The sequence below is a fragment of the Siniperca chuatsi genome, linkage group LG14, assembly GCF_020085105.1.
Source record: "Siniperca chuatsi isolate FFG_IHB_CAS linkage group LG14, ASM2008510v1, whole genome shotgun sequence".
Classification (NCBI taxonomy): domain Eukaryota; kingdom Metazoa; phylum Chordata; class Actinopteri; order Centrarchiformes; family Sinipercidae; genus Siniperca; species Siniperca chuatsi.
In genome coordinates this window covers 15,547,625-15,566,235 of record NC_058055.1, presented here as the reverse complement: position 1 = coordinate 15,566,235, position 18,611 = coordinate 15,547,625, and the positions used below count along the sequence as shown (strand labels likewise).

The following is an 18,611-nucleotide window of genomic DNA, read 5'->3' as shown; positions in this document are numbered from 1 at the left end:
CTCAGTGCTCAGTATTTTGTATCTACAAAATACACCTGCCTCTGGGAGTGCCGATGCTTATCTGTTCTCTTTCTGTTTACCTGAGAGTGGGAGTAATTTAACATTTTATGTGTCTCTCTGTTTGTATGAATAATGTCCCAGGGAGGTTCTGTTCAGTCTACATTCAGTTCAGTACAACCTCTTGCCTGTTCAACCTGTTCACACTCACACATGGGCCTTAACGTCGCTTATGCATAACATCTAACACGATACTACCAGTAAGGCTGTCTCTGTATATGTACAGGCATGTCAGGTATTGTCTGATTGAACCATCATGGAATGCAGCAGTTTAACAGGTTTCTCCTAAATCTAGTGGATGTGTGTGTGTGTGACATTTTAGCTGCTCAAACATCGGTCGGTCCACCACTTTGGTCCAGACTGAAATATGTCAACAACTATTTGATGGATTGCCATGAAATTTGGTGCCCAGAGGATGAATCCTTGGTTGACTTTGGTGATCCCCTGACTTTCTTTCAAGCACCACCAGCAGGCCAAGATTTTCACTTATCTAGTGAAATATCTCAACATCTGTTGTGCCAATCCAGATGGATTGGCACAACATTTTACATAGGCATTCATGATTCCCAGATGATGTATCCTAATGATGATCCTCTGACATCTCATCTATCCCCACCATGAGATTGTTGGTTCAGTAAGAAATGTCTCAACAATTTTTATTCATGCTCCCCACAGGATGAATTATAATAACTTTGGTGCTTGCACCATCCTCACACTAAAACCTGTATGATACAGTCACACACATTTCACAACACTGTCTTGCTTACAACAATGAAAGACCTTTACTCTGACACCACCCTCTGGCCAATTTAAACATATTTCACAACGACTGCTAAGGATAAGAAATATTTATATATATCTTATAATTTGTTTTTTCTTCACAATGAGCCAATGAGCATGGCTGTAGATTCTTATACTCCTTTTTCTTTAGAGACAACTGTGATTCTCAGGAAGGTACTAAACCTGTAAAATGATGACAAAAAAAACACTAAAAGAAAAGTCACTGTCACTGTGACACTGTGAAGTCTGAATGTACTTGCAGTGCATACCTGCTGCTGCACTTGACACAATCACAGTGTTGTGACTAGTCAGACATTATAGGCACACACACATTTTTAGATGAAACCACAGGCAGCAACAACCTCCACGTACCTGAGTCAACCTCCACTTCCTTTTTCTCCTCCTCCTCTTTTTCTCTTCCTCTTTCTATTCCTCCCTCTCTCACAGTGACTAGGCAGGTAGAGGGTGAGACGGGGTTATCAGCAGTGCACGACTGGCATTATGGCTATGTGGATGTCAGGCAGTTATTATGGCACAAAATAGCTGTGATTACATGAGCTTCCCTTTAGAGCTCAAAAACAAGACTGTGAGACAGCGTCAATTGTGGCTGTTTCCCTTCCATGTTTATCCTCACATAACTTTACATTCTATTCTCTTATTTACTAAGCAAATAATAGGATTACATGTTTTTTTCAAGTATAGACATTGTTTGTCAGGTGGTCACTTAATTGATGTTTGTTCCAGGACGCCACTTTGAGTCATCCGGCGTGAGGGCTGTGTTGTTGCAACGTTTTGTTTTGACAGAACATGGCAGATTCATCAACACCGAGAGTTCGCAAAACTGAAAAGAAAAAAACAGACAGAGAAAGAGAGAGGGCTAAAGAAATCCAAGCCTGACTCACCAACAGTGACAAGAATACAATCTGCAGGGTAATACAAGGAGTTCAGTGTGTCAATAAGCATAAACATGCACAACAGACATGAACCTGTGATTTAGGTTGTAGCTTTTAACATTTGATGCATGTACTGCTTTCATTTTCCTTCTGTCTTCCCTTCGTATACAACACAATGAAACAGCAGCATCATAAACATGTACTTAAATACACAGATGCAAACATTATTTTATGATAAGTTATATTAAATCGCCTTCAATGAGACAGTTAGTAGTCTATAGGGAGGGGTTTTGTGTCTGTGGGTGCGTGTTCACTCTGCTGTCGGCGCCTCACTTCCTGCTTTGGTTTCCATCAGCTGAAATTCACTGGCTTAATGTCGAGGGAGGATGTGTCTGTGTGTGCACTAACACACTCACACAAACAAAGTTGATTAAGCACCGATGGCCTCAAATTATATGAGTGGTTGAGGGTTTTTACCAGAGGAACAAGTTTTTTTAAGTTGCCCTAATGAAATTACTGCTAGTGAAAGAGATCGAAAATTAAATGATCGCTTCCTCGTGATACAAAAAAAAAGGTGCAGGAAATGGTACGGACAGCGAAGCAGTTATAAATCAGTTAAAAGACCATCCTGGAATATTACTCGGCAAGGTACACACACTAGTTGATATTATGCATTCACGTCAACATCTCTCGTCAGTCAACACCTTCTCTGACAAATTAACAAAATCAACAAAATTGTAAATTATATTATTTTACAAAGTATGTTATGCACATTATAAGATTCACAAAGTTAATATGTGTTGCAATGGCATTGTTGTTCATGTTATTGTGTTCAGCCCGATAGTGAAACTACATTGCCAGTGTGTCCTCAGTGTGGGTGCACCGTAATAATAATGGCTTTTTTCTAATATCCAATCAAGTTGTAAATTTTAATCAGTTTAATGATTTTAGCTGATAACCATTACATTAATGAATGTGCTAAAAATCTGCATCCTAATCCTACATAGGAGACAATTTGTTTATGAGAGTCTGATAATAAAACCCACTGGCACATATTTACTCATAATACCCCTTTCAAAGTACACTCTTTGATTTTGTGAGAGTGCCCAAATCCTCAATCTTACTCCCAGCTCACTTTTTTGAGACTAAACTGTGAACTGTGTGAAGTTTCAAAACATCATCAGTGAGCTGGGAGGAAAGTTGGGTTTCCCTGTGGGGTTACAACAAAATCAGTTACTGCATCTTTAAAGAGCAACTTAACAGATGCTGGTTGTGCTCAGAGGTACAACAGCCTTTCAAACTTTCAACTGGAAAGGGCAATGAAGCACTGCTTCTCAGCCTGGTATGAAGTGAGTAGACTGAAAGCAGCTCTGTGTTAAAAAAAAATGGAAGGGACTGCATTGGTGGAAGCTTGTTGGTTCATGTAGTGGTGAAACAATGAAATATGATCCAGGTTGGTTTGAGTAACAGATCCACGAGTTGAGGGCTTATCAGATACCAAAACTCTGCACGGTGGTTTGAAAGACTTTGAGACAGGATTTTACAATTCTGGAAAGTCATCATTGTGACAATTTTATCTTTCGTTGCGATGATCACGAGGTAAACATTAAATACATCACTCACATTATAAGATAATCTACCAGGAATGTGCACTTGCACATATTTAAATGGCAAACATGGAGTGGTTCAGTTTTGAAGTCGGTCTGAACGCGGCCCTACTCTTTAAAGCTGGATTAATTGATTTTTGGCCACCACGGGGCAGAAACACACCAAAACAAGCTGACAGATGCACAGCTACCACATGGCACCAGCTAATTAAGTTGTTATGGCTAATATGTTAGCAAAGACATCCAGCAGACATGGAGCAATATAGGCCTTTGTCACTGAAAGACATTTTGTCACGCTAGGAAAAGTACAGGTGTAAATATAAAAATGAAGATAGCTGAATTCCATTTAGCTGCTTCAGTTTCAGGGTCCTGGTATTGTGCATGCTGGCTCACTGTCACACTGTCCTGGCTCACTGGGACACTTGAATAGAACAGAGCCATTGTTAATATTATTAGTATTAGTACAAGTCAAAATGTCTGCTGTGAAAAAGGCCTGGCAGCATTCATTTGGAGTTGTCTAATGCTATATTCACCAGGTAGTTGTTAATTTTATCCACCTCCTGTTGTGGTGCTGGGCAGGTAGCGTACAGTGAGGCTACATTAACTATGTGGGCCTCATAACCAAAACAATGAGCTAAAAGCTTAAAGGCTACGTAGAGCTGCAGTGCTTGGCAGTAACTCTCTGTGAGTTTGTTACAATGAGCTACATCTTTCATATTATACATTGTTAATTAGTGTTAGTATCAAGGATTTTAATTAATGCAGGTTTAATGTTGAAAATGTTTGCAAGGTTTAATTTGTATTGTTGCTATTCGACAGATACAGTGATGTAGTGTTGGTACTTTATACTGTGCTGTAAATGGTACATTTCTTGTACACTTTCTGTATTAAGGAGTGACACATTAAAAAGGGCTTTTCTGTTTATCTGCCTATTCAAACAATCCCAGCTGTCTTAAAGAGAAGTGATAAGGTTACCTAAAGATTAAAACATTATCTTTGGTTCCCATGATAGCTCATTTATTCAGTCTGTTAAATATACAGAGCCATACAGGACAGAGCCAGGCCAGTCCTTTAATTAGTGTATATGAAGTGCTGAACTACAGAAATATCTTATTTGCAATTCCCGAGTGGGAAATATTTTTATATTGACTCTGTGCTTTCAGTATAATCATTGTAAATCAAACCTATGATGTGTTGATGTAAAGACCTGATTACCTTATTCAGTCTTTCCGGTCTCAACATGCTGCACACACTGGGCAGCAGCATACCAAAGCTAATTCAACTTGTACTTTTTTTAATGTGTTTTTCACCTTTTACATATCAGTACCAATCACTCTTTATTATTATCCACATCCTGTTTCCCTCCTTCCTCCCACCTCTTTTTCTCCTTCCACATCTTTCTGTTTGTGTAATATTCTATGTGTCTTTTCTCAATATTGAATTAAGACAATACTCAGCAACTCCTTTGACATTTCAAATTTCATCTTAAGCTTGATTTCTTGGTCTAAGTAATGAAGCAGCCGCACACACCCATACACTCACAAAATACAAACCGATGGAGAGACTCAGTGGATTGATTACAGATCAATAAATGGATGTTTAATACTGCTGTTAAGAGCATGTCTTATTTTTTTCATTGTTCTCCCTCATTTGTTTCCAATCTGTTCTTCAGTTTGGCAATGCTAATCACAGCACTCCCATTCTATTCACAGTGTTTACCATCATCAGAAGTAATCAAATATCACAGCTGCACTTTGTTGTCGCTATTATTCTTGGCATGTAACTGAAAACTTATACAAATAACACCCAGTCAGTAAATATTACTATTTGTTTGCTCCTTTGACAGCTATGAAGCAGGAGGCTGTACTGTACACATTTGATTCTGGAAGCAATGCTTGACACTTTATAGTGTGTCTGTCATCAAACTTTTAAAGTCTACTTCTGAATGCAGAGTGTAATTATTTTCTCTGTCCAAATCTAAACCTATCAACCCAGGCAGGTCTTGTATTTCTCCATGTCTGCTGAAGCTTGCAAACTTAGAGAGTGATTATGAGTGATTCATAGTTAAAGATACTTGTACCTGAGTACAACCTTGGTCAGAGCTTAGATCTATAGAGAGGGTTTAAGGCCTGCATTGATTACATAGTGGTTATAAATAAACGCAGAAGAACACATTCATAGAGGCACGGTGCAAGAAAGTGATGATTACTGTTATTAATTTAATTATATATTGAAAATAGAGATTGCAGAGATTTTTGTCTTGTTGGTTTGGCTTCACTCTTGGGCTCTGCTCTGCTGTGTTAGTACAACATGGAGCACACAACAATGTGATATATAAAGAAATAAAGTATGAAACTAATCATTTTAAATAGACCCTCATGTTGCAGACCGAATGAGATGCATTTCATTCATCTTCATCATTCATCATAAATCATCATATGTAGCAGAGTCAGCATTTTCACACTGATGACAAAATACTTTAAAATACATAAAACAACAATGACAGATTTTTAAATGAATTTGTTGATCAAAGTAATCCCATGAATACTAGTCAGCTAATAATTTATGTCGTCCAGTCCAATCCTAGTTACTTGACTAAACAATCTGATTAAAAAATATCTGTATCCCAAGTCAGAACCACATACTGAATATGTTTAGTCATAAAGAATGAGCTTGTACACCTGCAGAAGCTCATTGTTTTGACCTTTTTTTAAAAAAAAACACGTTGTGCACCAGTTTATCCCTCAGTCAGTGTTTATAAAGACCAATCCAAGTATTCTCTACCAGAGTCTTTTTTTGTTTTGTTTTGCTTGCTCACTGTCACAATTAAAGACTTTTTACAAGTCTAAGAGTCTACAGCCATGCTAGCAGCTCTGTGAAGCAGTACCATAGACTGTATATAACGAGCTAAATGCTAACGTCAGCAGGCTAACATGCTTGCATCATCAAAACATCAAGTGAGGCAATATCTTTAGGAAGAAATGTGCTTATGTGGTTTATGCCTTTAATTTGTTACTCGTCTGTAGGTCCATTCTGTGTTAGGGTGGATTTTCCCTTAACACACTTCTCTGTATTTTATCTGACTTTACTTCAACAGAAAATATTTCATGGTTAGTGTTATTCTTTGTCTTTCTGCCTACGCTTGTCTTTCTTTCTCTGCATCAACACACTGCACACTTCTTTCTCCTGTGTGACAGCAAGTCAACACACAGCTTGCACTCATAGACCATTTATCCTTTGCAACAGCATCACCCAGTGGAGGAAGAGGTTCATAACAGTGTGCAGCTTGTGTGAAATGATGGTTGTGTGAAATGATGGTGCAGAACCATCTTTAAAAGGCTACTTCCTTCAGAGAGGCCCAGCGTGTATATCCCATATAATAATATCCTCATGCACGGCTCTTTCAAACGAGGGCTGTTGTTTCTCTGCAAAGCTAGTCAGCTCAGACAGAGTGCTGACCCTCATGCTCCAGGCCTGAGGGAACCAGCCCTCACACGATTGGTGCAGAGGTGGGCTGGTACTGAGAAGATGCACCTGATTGGTCCCTCAGTTTGAATCATGTGGACATTCATTCAGTTCAGACAGTAGTATGATTGAAATTCTTTATTAATTGGAGATACTGATGGCACACACACACACACACACACACACACACACACACACACACACACACACACACACACACAGACCCTGCTATGTTAAACATGTTTCTGTGTGAACATATGTGTGCCTGATGCCATGCCAGTGCACACTTGTGTAGTGCATCCACTGAGTCACATCCTGAGCTGTGCCACATGTTCAGCTCTCATGTGCTGTTTAATCTCTCAAATATTCAACACTTTTAATAAGTAAAGTACAAGTCCAGTAAATATATACTGTCCACTTTTTATGTATGACTGCACTTAAAGCATATTAATAACTATAAAGCTAAAACTGTACTTTGACATAGTGTATAAAAACAGTTCTAAAGAATACATTGCAAGTATTCTGAACTTTGTCACCTTTTGGATATTAAATAAATTGATCATTTGTTTGCATCTGAAAAGTCTCTTCTAGTTCTTTGTCAGTGTGTGAGCTTTTTCTCTATATGAAATACAAACACTTTACACACTAAAAATATACAGTTAATATGGAAAATATGGATTTTTTTCACAGTATACACATGCATGCACACATATTATGAAATAAAACACACTTGTTAAAACAATAGAAAAGAAAAAAAGAAACAAAACAATTCACTGAATCACAATCCTTTGGAACATCTCTTCTCTTATCCAGAAAAAAAGCAATTAATCAAACCAGTCTTCTGCAGAGCCTTGAAATGCCCACTCCGGTGAGCACAAACTCGATAGGTACAGGGTTATCATGTGCCTCTCATGCTGGCTGCAGGCCCTTGGCTGTGCAAAATGCCATTTAAGAAAAGCAGTTGTTTTCCACAGATTTGCTGATGAGTAGAAATTACAATTATCAGGTCTGGGTCTTCATTAGGGGGTGACTGATTATAGTGCCCTGGTCTCTGCTCAGACTTCAGGGTTCACAGATGACAGTGACAGATTTCTCAGCTTGGGGATCAAATTAAGCAACAACTAATCAAAAGGGGAACCAAATCTCAAACACATTTACCACATCAGTCATTGTTGAAAACATTTTTAAAATGAGACATGCTAAATATTTTGAAATCCATAGAATACAAATGAAAATTACACAAACAGTAAAAACATATATAAAAGAGTAGATAGGCCATGCAAAATAAGCAAATAGAAGAAATTCAAATACACGAAAAGGGAAGCAGATCAGTCAATAACCAGTCCAAACTGGAAAATAAACTCATCGTGGGAACACAACAGCTCAAGTGGCTGCCTATTGAAGGTAAGAATGTTGATGAAGTATTCAAACAATACTGGGAAAACATCAGTAGAAACGTGACATTTTTCTTTCTTTTTCTTCTCTTTTTTTATTTGTTTGCACAATTAAAACATCGTGGTAAAATACATACAATAATAGAGATCAATGTATATGTATAGGGGAGGAAGGAATCAGTCATTACCTCAGATAACAAGACACAGCAAACAAAAATAACAAAAGCAGATAAAAGAAACATAATGGAAGAAACTTATAAAGATAAAGATAATAACAAATGAAAGGTTATTTGTCATAAGTGAATTTTTTTTCATTTGAGTATTGAAGACTTATAAGTAGATATATATACGCATATATACATATGTTACAGGGGCTATCATACAAACAAATACATACATATACATAATACATAAACACACGTGTTAAAGGGACAGTTCGCCTCAAAATCACTTTTTTTTTCCCTCTTACCTATAGTGCTATTTATCCATCTACGTAGATTGTTTTGGTGTGAGTTGAAGAACTCAACAGCAATGTCTCTTTCCAGAACTCATGACCCAGTTACTCAAGATAATACACAGATTTATTGTGAGCAGTTTCATGTAGTGCTGTTGAGTTTTTCAAATGTATTTTTTTGGGGGGTGCTTTGAGCATCACAAGCCGAATGCCATTATATAAAGAAAATGCAGACATCTCTACGGCCGATATCTCCAAAACTCGGCAACTCACACTAAAACAATCTACATAGATGGATAAACAGCACTACAGGTAAGAGGAAAAATATGTATTTTTGATTTTGGGGTGAACTGTCCCTTTAAAAATATTTAAGTTTTGAATAGTTAATACATAAAATTTCCTAGATGTGTCATAGCTACTTGAATTGGTTACCATTCTCATTAACTACTTTTGAATCAAAAGTCTCTTGTTAAGGTAGGATGAATTAAAGGTACCAATATTAAAATTGTTAACATATGGAAAATTTAAACAGTAATACAATATATTTGTAGTGGGAAAGGATGACACACATGCCTTATCAGCATGATTATTTGTCACTAATCTCAGTTCCTTTATTCATTAAATACAGTATTGATTCTACATAAATGTGTAGCAAGTACCGATGCCAGGAACTGGGAATGTAATTCTTTCTCTTTTATTATTGATGACAGATGAACAGCAAATGCTGCTGGTCAGTGCAAGCTGATATGAAGGGGATGGAGGTTTTCTCCCTCCGTGGTTACTTACTGATCACTAAATTGATTTATGGCAAAGGTCGGGACTGACAAATAAAGTGTCAACACGCAGACAAATAAACTATGGCTTTATTTGATGGCACACTGCAGACCAGTACCAGTATGTACAATAATGCACAATATGTATGATAATTCTACTTTAAGTTGGAGAGAACACATTGTGAAAAGCAGTGGTGGAAAGTAACTAAGTACTCAAGTACTGCACTTATCAGTACAATTTTGAAGTACTTGTACTTTACTTGAGTATTTCCATTTTCTGCTACTTTATACTTCTACTCTACAATTCAGAGGGAAATACTGTACTTTTTACTCCACTACAATTAGTTGATAACTTTAGTTAGTAGTTACTTTGCAGATTCATATTAATGATACAAGAAATAATAAACAAATAAATGATGATGTATTATAATAGGTTAAGATAAGACTTCATTGATCCCTGGGGGAAATTCACAAGCTACCCAGCAGTATATAAAGTAATTAAAATCAGCCCCACCTTTACCAGCTGCAACATTAAAGTAATGTACACATTACTTCATCACTAATTATAATACAATAATATAATGTGCATTATTCAAAAGTGGGACATTCTGCATTATTATTACTTTTACTTTTGGCACTTTAAGTATATTTTGATGCCAATACTTTTGTACTTTTACTTAAGCAAAGTGTTGAATGCATGACATTTACCTGTAACAGAGTATTTCTACATTTTGGTATTGCTACTTTTACGTAGTAAGTAAAAGATATGAGTACTTCTTCCACTACCGGTGAAGAGTGCATTTGATGTAGGCTCAGTACCCAGACTCATATTCAGTTAAATAAAACTATTTCCAGTTATATTTTCCTTTGACTCAATACCTTACAAAGATCTCTTCGTGAAGTAGAAATTAGATGTGAAATAAGCCACAACTTGTTTGCATGATTGCCTGATGTTTACTATAAAAGTCACTTTTTTCCTGGCTATTGGAAATGTTGCTGGTGGTGGAGGAGGTGGCATGGGGTTATGAGGAGTGGGAAGACACTCATTAAAACATGGACAAAGTGAAAATACACCACTTTAATGATTAAGGATAAAGAAAGTCACTGCTTTGCATGAACTGTAAAGTTCACATTTACCTCTAGATGGTGATAAAATACGGGTGGGACATCTAAGGATTCATGAACAATAATGATGTTGTTGAAAAAGGGTTCTCCACACATCTTCCAGCAGTATGCAGCTGAATGAGAGGCCTTTAAGCTTGAGGACAGCAAACTTCCATGGAAAAATAATACATCTTGTCACAAAGTACAAACATTCATACAGACATTTGATATTTTTCAAATATTAACGTTATTGTAAGATAGTAATTTTTATGTATCCACATTAACCTTGAACCAACAACACTTTACAGTGCCTGCCTATCTTATCTTTAGTGATAAACTGGGAGAAAAACCCTTATGTTTGTTGGCTATTTTAATCAGTGAATCATTTAATTCTGCTCCAAATCTTTCGCTGCCTTTTGGGTGTAATTTGCATAAATATACTGTATAAACAAGGCGTTTGTGGTGGTTAAACTGTGATCATCACAAAATAACTACATATAAAAACTAAAATCCCTATTTAATTTCTGAATCTTTTTTTTATGTTAAATCGATTTTACATTGTTTTACTTCATACAATTAGTATTTTCACATTTGTGCACATTTACAAATTATTCAACCGATTACAACTGTGGAAAGTAAGTACATTTACTCAAGTACTTAATTACAATCTTGAGGAACGTGTTCTTTACTTGAGTACTTTATATTATACAGTACTTTACACCTCTACTACACTTCAATTTCAAAGTGAAATATTGTACTTTTTACTTCACTACATTTATTTGACAACTATACTTTGCAGATTAAGATTTTACATTCAAAATATTTGATAATCTTGTAAAATATGAAGCATTTTAATAGATTTAACTACCCAACAGTATATAAAGTAAAGTATAAAGCTCCACCTCCACCTGCAACAACATTAAAATGCCGATTACACATTAATACATCAATAATAATCCAGTAATATCATATAACACCATTCTGCCTCCTAATGAGTGCTTTTACTTTTGATACTTGAAGAACATTTTGCTGCTAATACTTTTGTGCTTTTACTCTGGTAGAACTATGAAAGCGGGACTTTTAATGATTATCATTATAGCGTGGCATTGCTACTTTTGCTTAAGTACAATACAAAGAGGTCAAAACTCCAGCAACACTTGGAGTATAAAGAACAACTTAATTGTGAGACCATGTAGGTGAAGTTATGCCAGAAATCCCCAGTGGTGGAGGAAGCATTCAGATCCTTTACTTAAGTAAAAGTACTAATACCACACTGCAACAATACTCTGTTGGAAGTAAAAGTCCTGCATTGAAAATGTTGCTTAAGTAAAAGTATGTAAGTATAATCAGGAAAACGTATGTATTAAAAGTAAAAGTACACAATGCAGAAAAATGTTACCTGTGACTGTTATACTATTATATATTATATCATTAGATTATTATTTCTGGTGCATTAATGTAAAAGCAGGATTTTGCTGTTGTAGTTGGTCGAGGTGGAGCTAATTTTTACCTATTTTGTATAGTACTGTAACTAATGCTTGTTTTCATTATGGATTCATCTGCTGATTATGTTCTCCATCAATCGACTGATTGTTCAGTTTGTAAAAATCCAGAAATTAGTTAGAAATGCCGTCACAATTACCCAGAGCCCAAAGTGACACCTTCACAATGCTTGTTTTGTCCAACCAACAGTCCAAACCGCAAAATGATTACAAATAAATTTAAATTATTAAAATAATTTTTAAAAAGCAGCAAATCCTCACATTTGTGAAGCTGCAGCCATGAAATGTTTTTTGCATGAAAAATGACTTTTTTGAAATAGTTGACAATCAATTTTCTTTTATGAGCTCTGCGTTTGCTTTGTGTGCAAAAATCTTCATTTGTGAAGTAACTAAAGCTGTCAGATAAATGCAGTAAAGTAGAAAGTGCAATATTTTCCTCTGAGATATAGTGCAGTAGAAGTAGAAAGTGGCATGAAAAGAAAACAAAGTAAAATAGCACAATCTTTCTTCCACTACTAACGGATTATTTAACCTATTGTTCACCTATACCTCTGATGATGCAGTTGCAGCGATTTGACCACTAGGTGTCGCCTGGAGACCACGGATTGAACGCAATGTGTACAGTGGACGCCAGGTGGCTGGGATTAACAGGCTTTGGATCCGGCAGTGGCGCTGTGTAGCTAAACCTGCTATACTGTATGCGCACTTCTGGCCTGTACAGGCCCATACAGACACTGATCAACAGCTGAGTGCAGCCACGAGGCGCTGCAACTGTTTCAGCGTAGTTTTTCCCCTTTCCTGCCTCTCATCAGAATGATCCACTGCAGTATGAAATCTGTTGGCCAATTCAGTGGATGTCAGTGTAAACATTCACCATTTTAACTGCCCTCCCCCCCCATCTGCTGAAAGTGTAAGCAGGCCATATTGCACACAGAAACAGTGAGGAAATAATAATCAGCAGTGACAGCAGCTTGTAGAGGTCATATGTTTGGTGACTGTTTATGTTGTTGGCCTCAAGTTAGCTTCCCATGCAGTTTTCCTATTGTTCAGGAACTACAACAGATGTAGACAACACATCCATGATATGAGCAAAGGTTGGAGGGGTTATGAAATGGCTGCCATCATCCACTGGATTCAAAGTTAACAGGAAAAACAAGCATAAGTGTGAGGAATGATCAGGGATACCAGGAGGCTAAGTCACCTTCAGGGACTGGCTGGGCTTTATCAGAGCAGTTCAGAGGTCAGCTGCTGCCCCTGTGTGTGCCTGTCCTCTAGTCTACTCCATACCAAGGCTCATTCAGTGGGCCAAGGCTGACATTAGTGCAGAGACTGAGGAGGTACAGACACAGAACAAGACACATCCGTGTAATTTACACCACCAACCATCAGAGACATGTCTGTGCTGCTCAGCCCATTTCTATGAATACTTGTGTACGCTCAGACTGGGAGTTGGTAACCCCCATCTGCATAAGCTCTGTCCCATGGGGGGACACCGTGTTGTTAACACCACAATGTACAGTATGTGTGTGTGCCTTTTAGGTTTGGACTGCAGTGGTTTGTTCACACCAGCCATATTCTTATGTCACTGGGTTTTTCAAAGCACATAATCCTTCTTATATAAATGATTTTTTTTTTTTTTTTACCCTGGATGGGACCTAGAGTACGTGAGAGATGAAGCAGCTGTATCTAAATAAAACAGGAACAGTCAGTGATGCATGTTGGCATGCAGAGCAGACAGTAATGCTACTTTCAGTGTACCTCCACCAAGGCAAGGAGCTTCAATGCACCGCTTGTTTGCATACAACCACAGTAGGCTAAAAACAACAGGATACATGAACAGTTGTAGTGATGAGTCACACTTCATAGAACTGCTTATCGAGGCCTGGGTGGCTTTATGTTTTCCTGCTTTATTTAATTGTCTCCTGGCATCTTAACATCAACTCAACTGTACTTTAGTGAGTAGACCACAATGCAAGTTAACACATAAGTCTTATCTCCAGAAAGATTTTTTAAAAAATGACTCTTAGGACTTAAACTTTTACTGCATAGAATAGTCTCAATGATATTTAACCTACATTTTAATTGTCAGTCACATTGATTTTTGGCAGTGTTGATATTCCAGTGCAGAAAACAGGTTTGTTTTGCCGTTTATCCAACTTATCTTACTACTACTCATATATGGAATAGGATATTAGTGTTCACTTGACAAATAAGTCTGCGCTCACCAAAAAACTTGGATCCATTTAATGTTGAGGGAAGGAAACCTGCAGGACAATGAGCAATACCTTTTAAGACACACAATACAAAACCCGGTTTATTAAAAAAAAAAGTTTATTGACATCAGAAGCAATTTAAATTTCAACAATAAACAAGGCGTTTCTTATTTTTGCTATTACAGTGGTACATAAAGATCAGTAAAACAACTGTGATACGTCAATCTTGATAACATGTCATTTAAAATAAAAACACACAGGAAAATGGAAAAGAAAGAAGAAACACTCAGATCTAACTCAGAACATTTTTATGTGCTGTGCACCTCTAGCTAGAGTAAATACTGTAAGCCCACCCCTTGACACTGTACCAGGCAGGATAGTGGTCTAGGAACTATCACTGAAAAAATAAGACTGGCAGAAAGATACAGACACGACACTTGTGTAGTGTTAACTATACAAAAAGGAGAAAAAAACTGTACAGCATAAAAACAACTGATATACACAGCCTTTTTTGTTGTTTTTTTTTTACCCCTTGGATACTAACGTATTTTCTTTCAGTAAGTGAAGTGTGTACAAGGGGGTAAAATGCTTTATAAACAAGAAAATGACCACTATATATGTCGCTCGCCATCTACTCGTCATCATCATCATCATAGTCTTCCTCCTCCTCGTCATCTTCATCGTCATCATCGTCGTCATCATCCTTCTTCTCTGCCTTGGCCGGGGCTTTTCCTGGTGCTCCGCCGCCCGTCTTGCCCTTAGCACGATATGCTGCGACATCCTGCGATGAAGGAATGAAAATATACTGAGACCGAAAAAAATTAAAGCTCACGAGGGAGAGCAGCACAACATGAATTCCCTGGCAGCATCAATAAAAACAGATCGCTGCTTCTTTACCTTCTCATACTTCTCCTTCAGCTTAGCGGCCTTCTTCTCATAGGGCTGCTTGTCCTCTGCAGCGGTACTGTTCCACATCTCACCCAGCCTCTTGGCAACATCTCCAATAGACAGACCAGGGGTCTCGCCTTTCACCTTAGGGCGGAAGTCTGAGCAAAAGATGAAGAAGGCAGATCTGGGGGGGGGAGCAAGAAAAAGAATTTGCTTGTCATTTACACAACATAACATGCTTCATATTGTGTCTTTACAACATGAGTCATCTGCTCATGATTCAAATTTGTTTGGTTGAAAAATACTTTTCTATTGCAAGAGGCTTAAGTGTTGACTTGTAGTACTTACGGGGGTCTCTTGGGGGCATTAGGGTCCTTGAACTTCTTCTTCTTTCCTCCCCTGACTGGAACGTAGCTCATCATCTCCCTCTCATAGCGTGCCTTGTCCTGCCTGGCCAGGTCCTCAAATTTGCCCTTCTCCTTGGCAGACATTGTCTAACAACAGAAACAGCTTGCTGATTGTACTACCTGTGCCAACACCTTTTGTGCATAAGTATTCAGAGTATTGCTTTTTCATTAGATTCCCTATGTTTGGGAGGATGCTGTTTTATTACTTATTTACTTATTTCACAATGTGGGTATCTGAGTGTAACTGTAATCAAGAGCTGTAAAGTTATCCAACAACATCCTGTATCTGAATTATCTTCATTTACACCAACGATGAGTGGCATATAGTGCATTCGCAGGACTTTTGAATTTAAGAAATAGACTACAAGTTTATAAGATAATCATCCATCCATCCATTTTGTCCTACCTTCCATCGCTCAGAGCACTTCTTAGAGAACTCGGCAAAGTTAACCGAAGCCTCAGGGTGTTTCTTCTTGTGCTCCTCCCGACAGGTCTGGACAAAATATGCGTAGGAGGACATCTTGCCCCTTGGCTTGGTTGGATCCTTCCCCATCCTGATGGCAGTATCTAAAAACAAATGTTTTAGGTATAGATTAGCTGTGCAACTGCATGGGCATTCAAAGTTATATTAATTATATTGTTAGGTTGTCTTGGAAGGGGGAATAGGTGGACAACTGGCTTTGGTGCTGTGATAAATGGCCCAAATTCTACATCCTAAAAGCTTTATAGACATCATACAATTTTTTTTTTTTTTTAATCAGTGGTTTTCTGAACAATTATGTTTTGTTAATTATCTCTTCAAATCATAATAAAAACATTTTAAATCATTTTAAAAGCATGTATACAAGGTAAGATATGCTCCTGGTACTATACAACAAGCACTTCTTTTATTTCTCTTCATTGTCCGCTAGTGTTGATAGCACTACTTAAGTGACCCGCCCTCCCTGCTGTCAAACTGCACTAAGTTAGGACCTGTTAACACAGACTAAGAGATAAACCCGTCCAGCACAGACCGGGCTAATGCGATGAAAATTACTTTATTTATTGGTGCAATCTGTACTGTGGCCTTTACATAAAAGTCAGTGGTCCGTGGTTAACTCCCATTTTGGTGGTTTAAAACTGGTTAAACACATCGCTGCGGATACAAGGAAATAAAACAAAACAAATATATTTTTCCTTGCAGCGATATACTTTCCGGTCCGAATCACTTTAACGTTAAACTGCAAAAGTTCACAAAGTGCAAACTGCATAGCATACACTATGGCCCTCTGTGATAGTGGACTTGCATTTATAAAAAAAAAAAAAAAAATCAATAAAAAAAAATCATGTTTTTGCGAAAAATATCCTCAAAGCCCAACTGCAATAAGAATAGGCCTTCAGGAAACCCTCCGTTTCATTCATGTTCATATCAAAAATATAACTTTGACCAAAATAAAAAAAAGACACAAATTACATATAAAGACGTATTTATTGAAAATAAAACACTTAAAACTGCGCTTAGATGTGATTTAACACTCATCTCATATCAGTCTTCCTTTTCTCTTATTCTGTGAATAATTCTGTATCTAAATCTAATATCTTTAAAACTGCTAATGTTTTCCTTTACATTTTCCTATTAAATGCTACTGTAACTCCCAGTTAAGCTGCGTCGACCGAAGTAGTAATGGCGCATAGGCTTTCGTTGAGGAAAAGGAGGTCAACAACGACGGCAATATTTCTTCTTCCATTTTGTGAGAATGCCTTCTTCATGAAAGAAAGTCCCCCTCAAATGTCTCCTCCCGCCTCCCAGTTCGCTTTGCAACTCGACAAATATGTCTAGAAAGCTGGCGATCTTGACAAAATATTTCCCCGATTGATTCCTATTGCACTAGCCGGTTTGTATAGTAATACATTGGGTCTGCACTGTGTCTATGAGCGGGCTGTGCTACTGACTTGGTTTCTATGAGCTCCTAATGGCCGCTCGTCTTCATCCACTAACATGGAGAATATGGCTCCTTCTCTTTGTGTCAACGCACAGCCATTGCACTGCATGCAATAGAGGGCAGAGCGACCGCGGAGACTAATTCATTTCAACCCCCGATTTAAACGTTTTATAAGCATCGGAAAAATCTCGTAATGGTGTCGTTCGAATCACGAAAGATTGAACTTTCTTTTGCCGTCGTAACATCTTATAGTTACGGGTTTGTTTCTCGAGAAAACACGGTTAGAAAAAGTTAAACTGAACTGCGCCTCTGTCACTGGCTTCCCATTTGCCTCGCTGCCTTGCCTCCTATGCGAATACAGTCAGCCATTACAGTAAAGCGCAGATCGTGAGGTAATTTTTTCCCCGTCTTCGCGGGTGAATTATAGCAAACAAACATATGTCGGTGTATATTTTGAGGTGGTCTTTCTTTTTCTTATGTTTTTATAAATTTTAAGGTTTCTATAAAAACCCGCACTCTTCTCATGACAGGCATTCAGCTTCGCAATGCACTGCAATGCCAATGGCTAGCTAACGGTAAGTCTTCTACCATTGTCGCTAACCGTGTTGTCCGCTAGACATTCCTGAATTTTTACGCGATAACTATCGTTTGATTCGACTCCATTTTGTAAGAATGACACGACAGTATTATACAAAATTATTCGTATTTAACGAAATCGACGGTTTTCGTCGAATTTAGTCAAGGTTAATATTCATTTCTTCCTTTTTATAGTGCGTCTGGTCCACACTCCCAGGCAGGGCAATGTAACGTTAACGTTACCTGCTTAGCGCCGGCTATTTTTTGTTGTTTTTGACGGTTCCCCGCAATAAAAATCATTTACAAGCACTAAGAGGTTTCACATTCGATCATGGCAAACAAATAAGTAAGATATTTATAAATGTTATCGTCATTCTCATCGTTACGAACACTTAACATTTTGCGTGTGTGATACTTACCTAGGGTCTATCACTGGATCTCAATGCTCTGCAATGGCTGTGTGTGAGGGAACACAGGCGATACGCAGTGTCTTCAGTCTTCAGCTCTCTAACATTACTCTCGGCGGGGCTCGCAAACCATTGGCTAGCGCCCAGTCTGGCGCTCCTCCGATTGGAC

The 18,611-nt window shown here is 37.8% G+C and overlaps 1 protein-coding gene across 3 annotated transcripts; it reads right to left on the bottom strand.

Annotated features, from left to right (window-relative positions):
* Positions 1–14,342: 14,342 nt before the first annotated feature.
* On the bottom strand, positions 14,343–18,611 carry LOC122888129 (high mobility group-T protein-like). 3 transcript variants are annotated; one of them, XM_044222159.1, is made up of 5 exons: positions 18,455–18,611; positions 15,944–16,104; positions 15,479–15,624; positions 15,140–15,314; positions 14,343–15,047 (listed from the first exon to the last, which is right to left on the bottom strand). In XM_044222159.1, exons 2-5 carry the CDS (start codon positions 16,088–16,090, stop codon positions 14,874–14,876), a joined length of 642 nt encoding a protein of 213 aa, XP_044078094.1. In that variant the 5' UTR covers positions 16,091–16,104; positions 18,455–18,611; the 3' UTR covers positions 14,343–14,873. The 3 variants fall into 3 exon arrangements, with proteins under 3 accessions (XP_044078094.1, XP_044078095.1, XP_044078093.1); XM_044222160.1 differs by having other exon boundaries at positions 14,343–15,023; XM_044222158.1 differs by having other exon boundaries at positions 14,343–15,023; positions 15,150–15,314.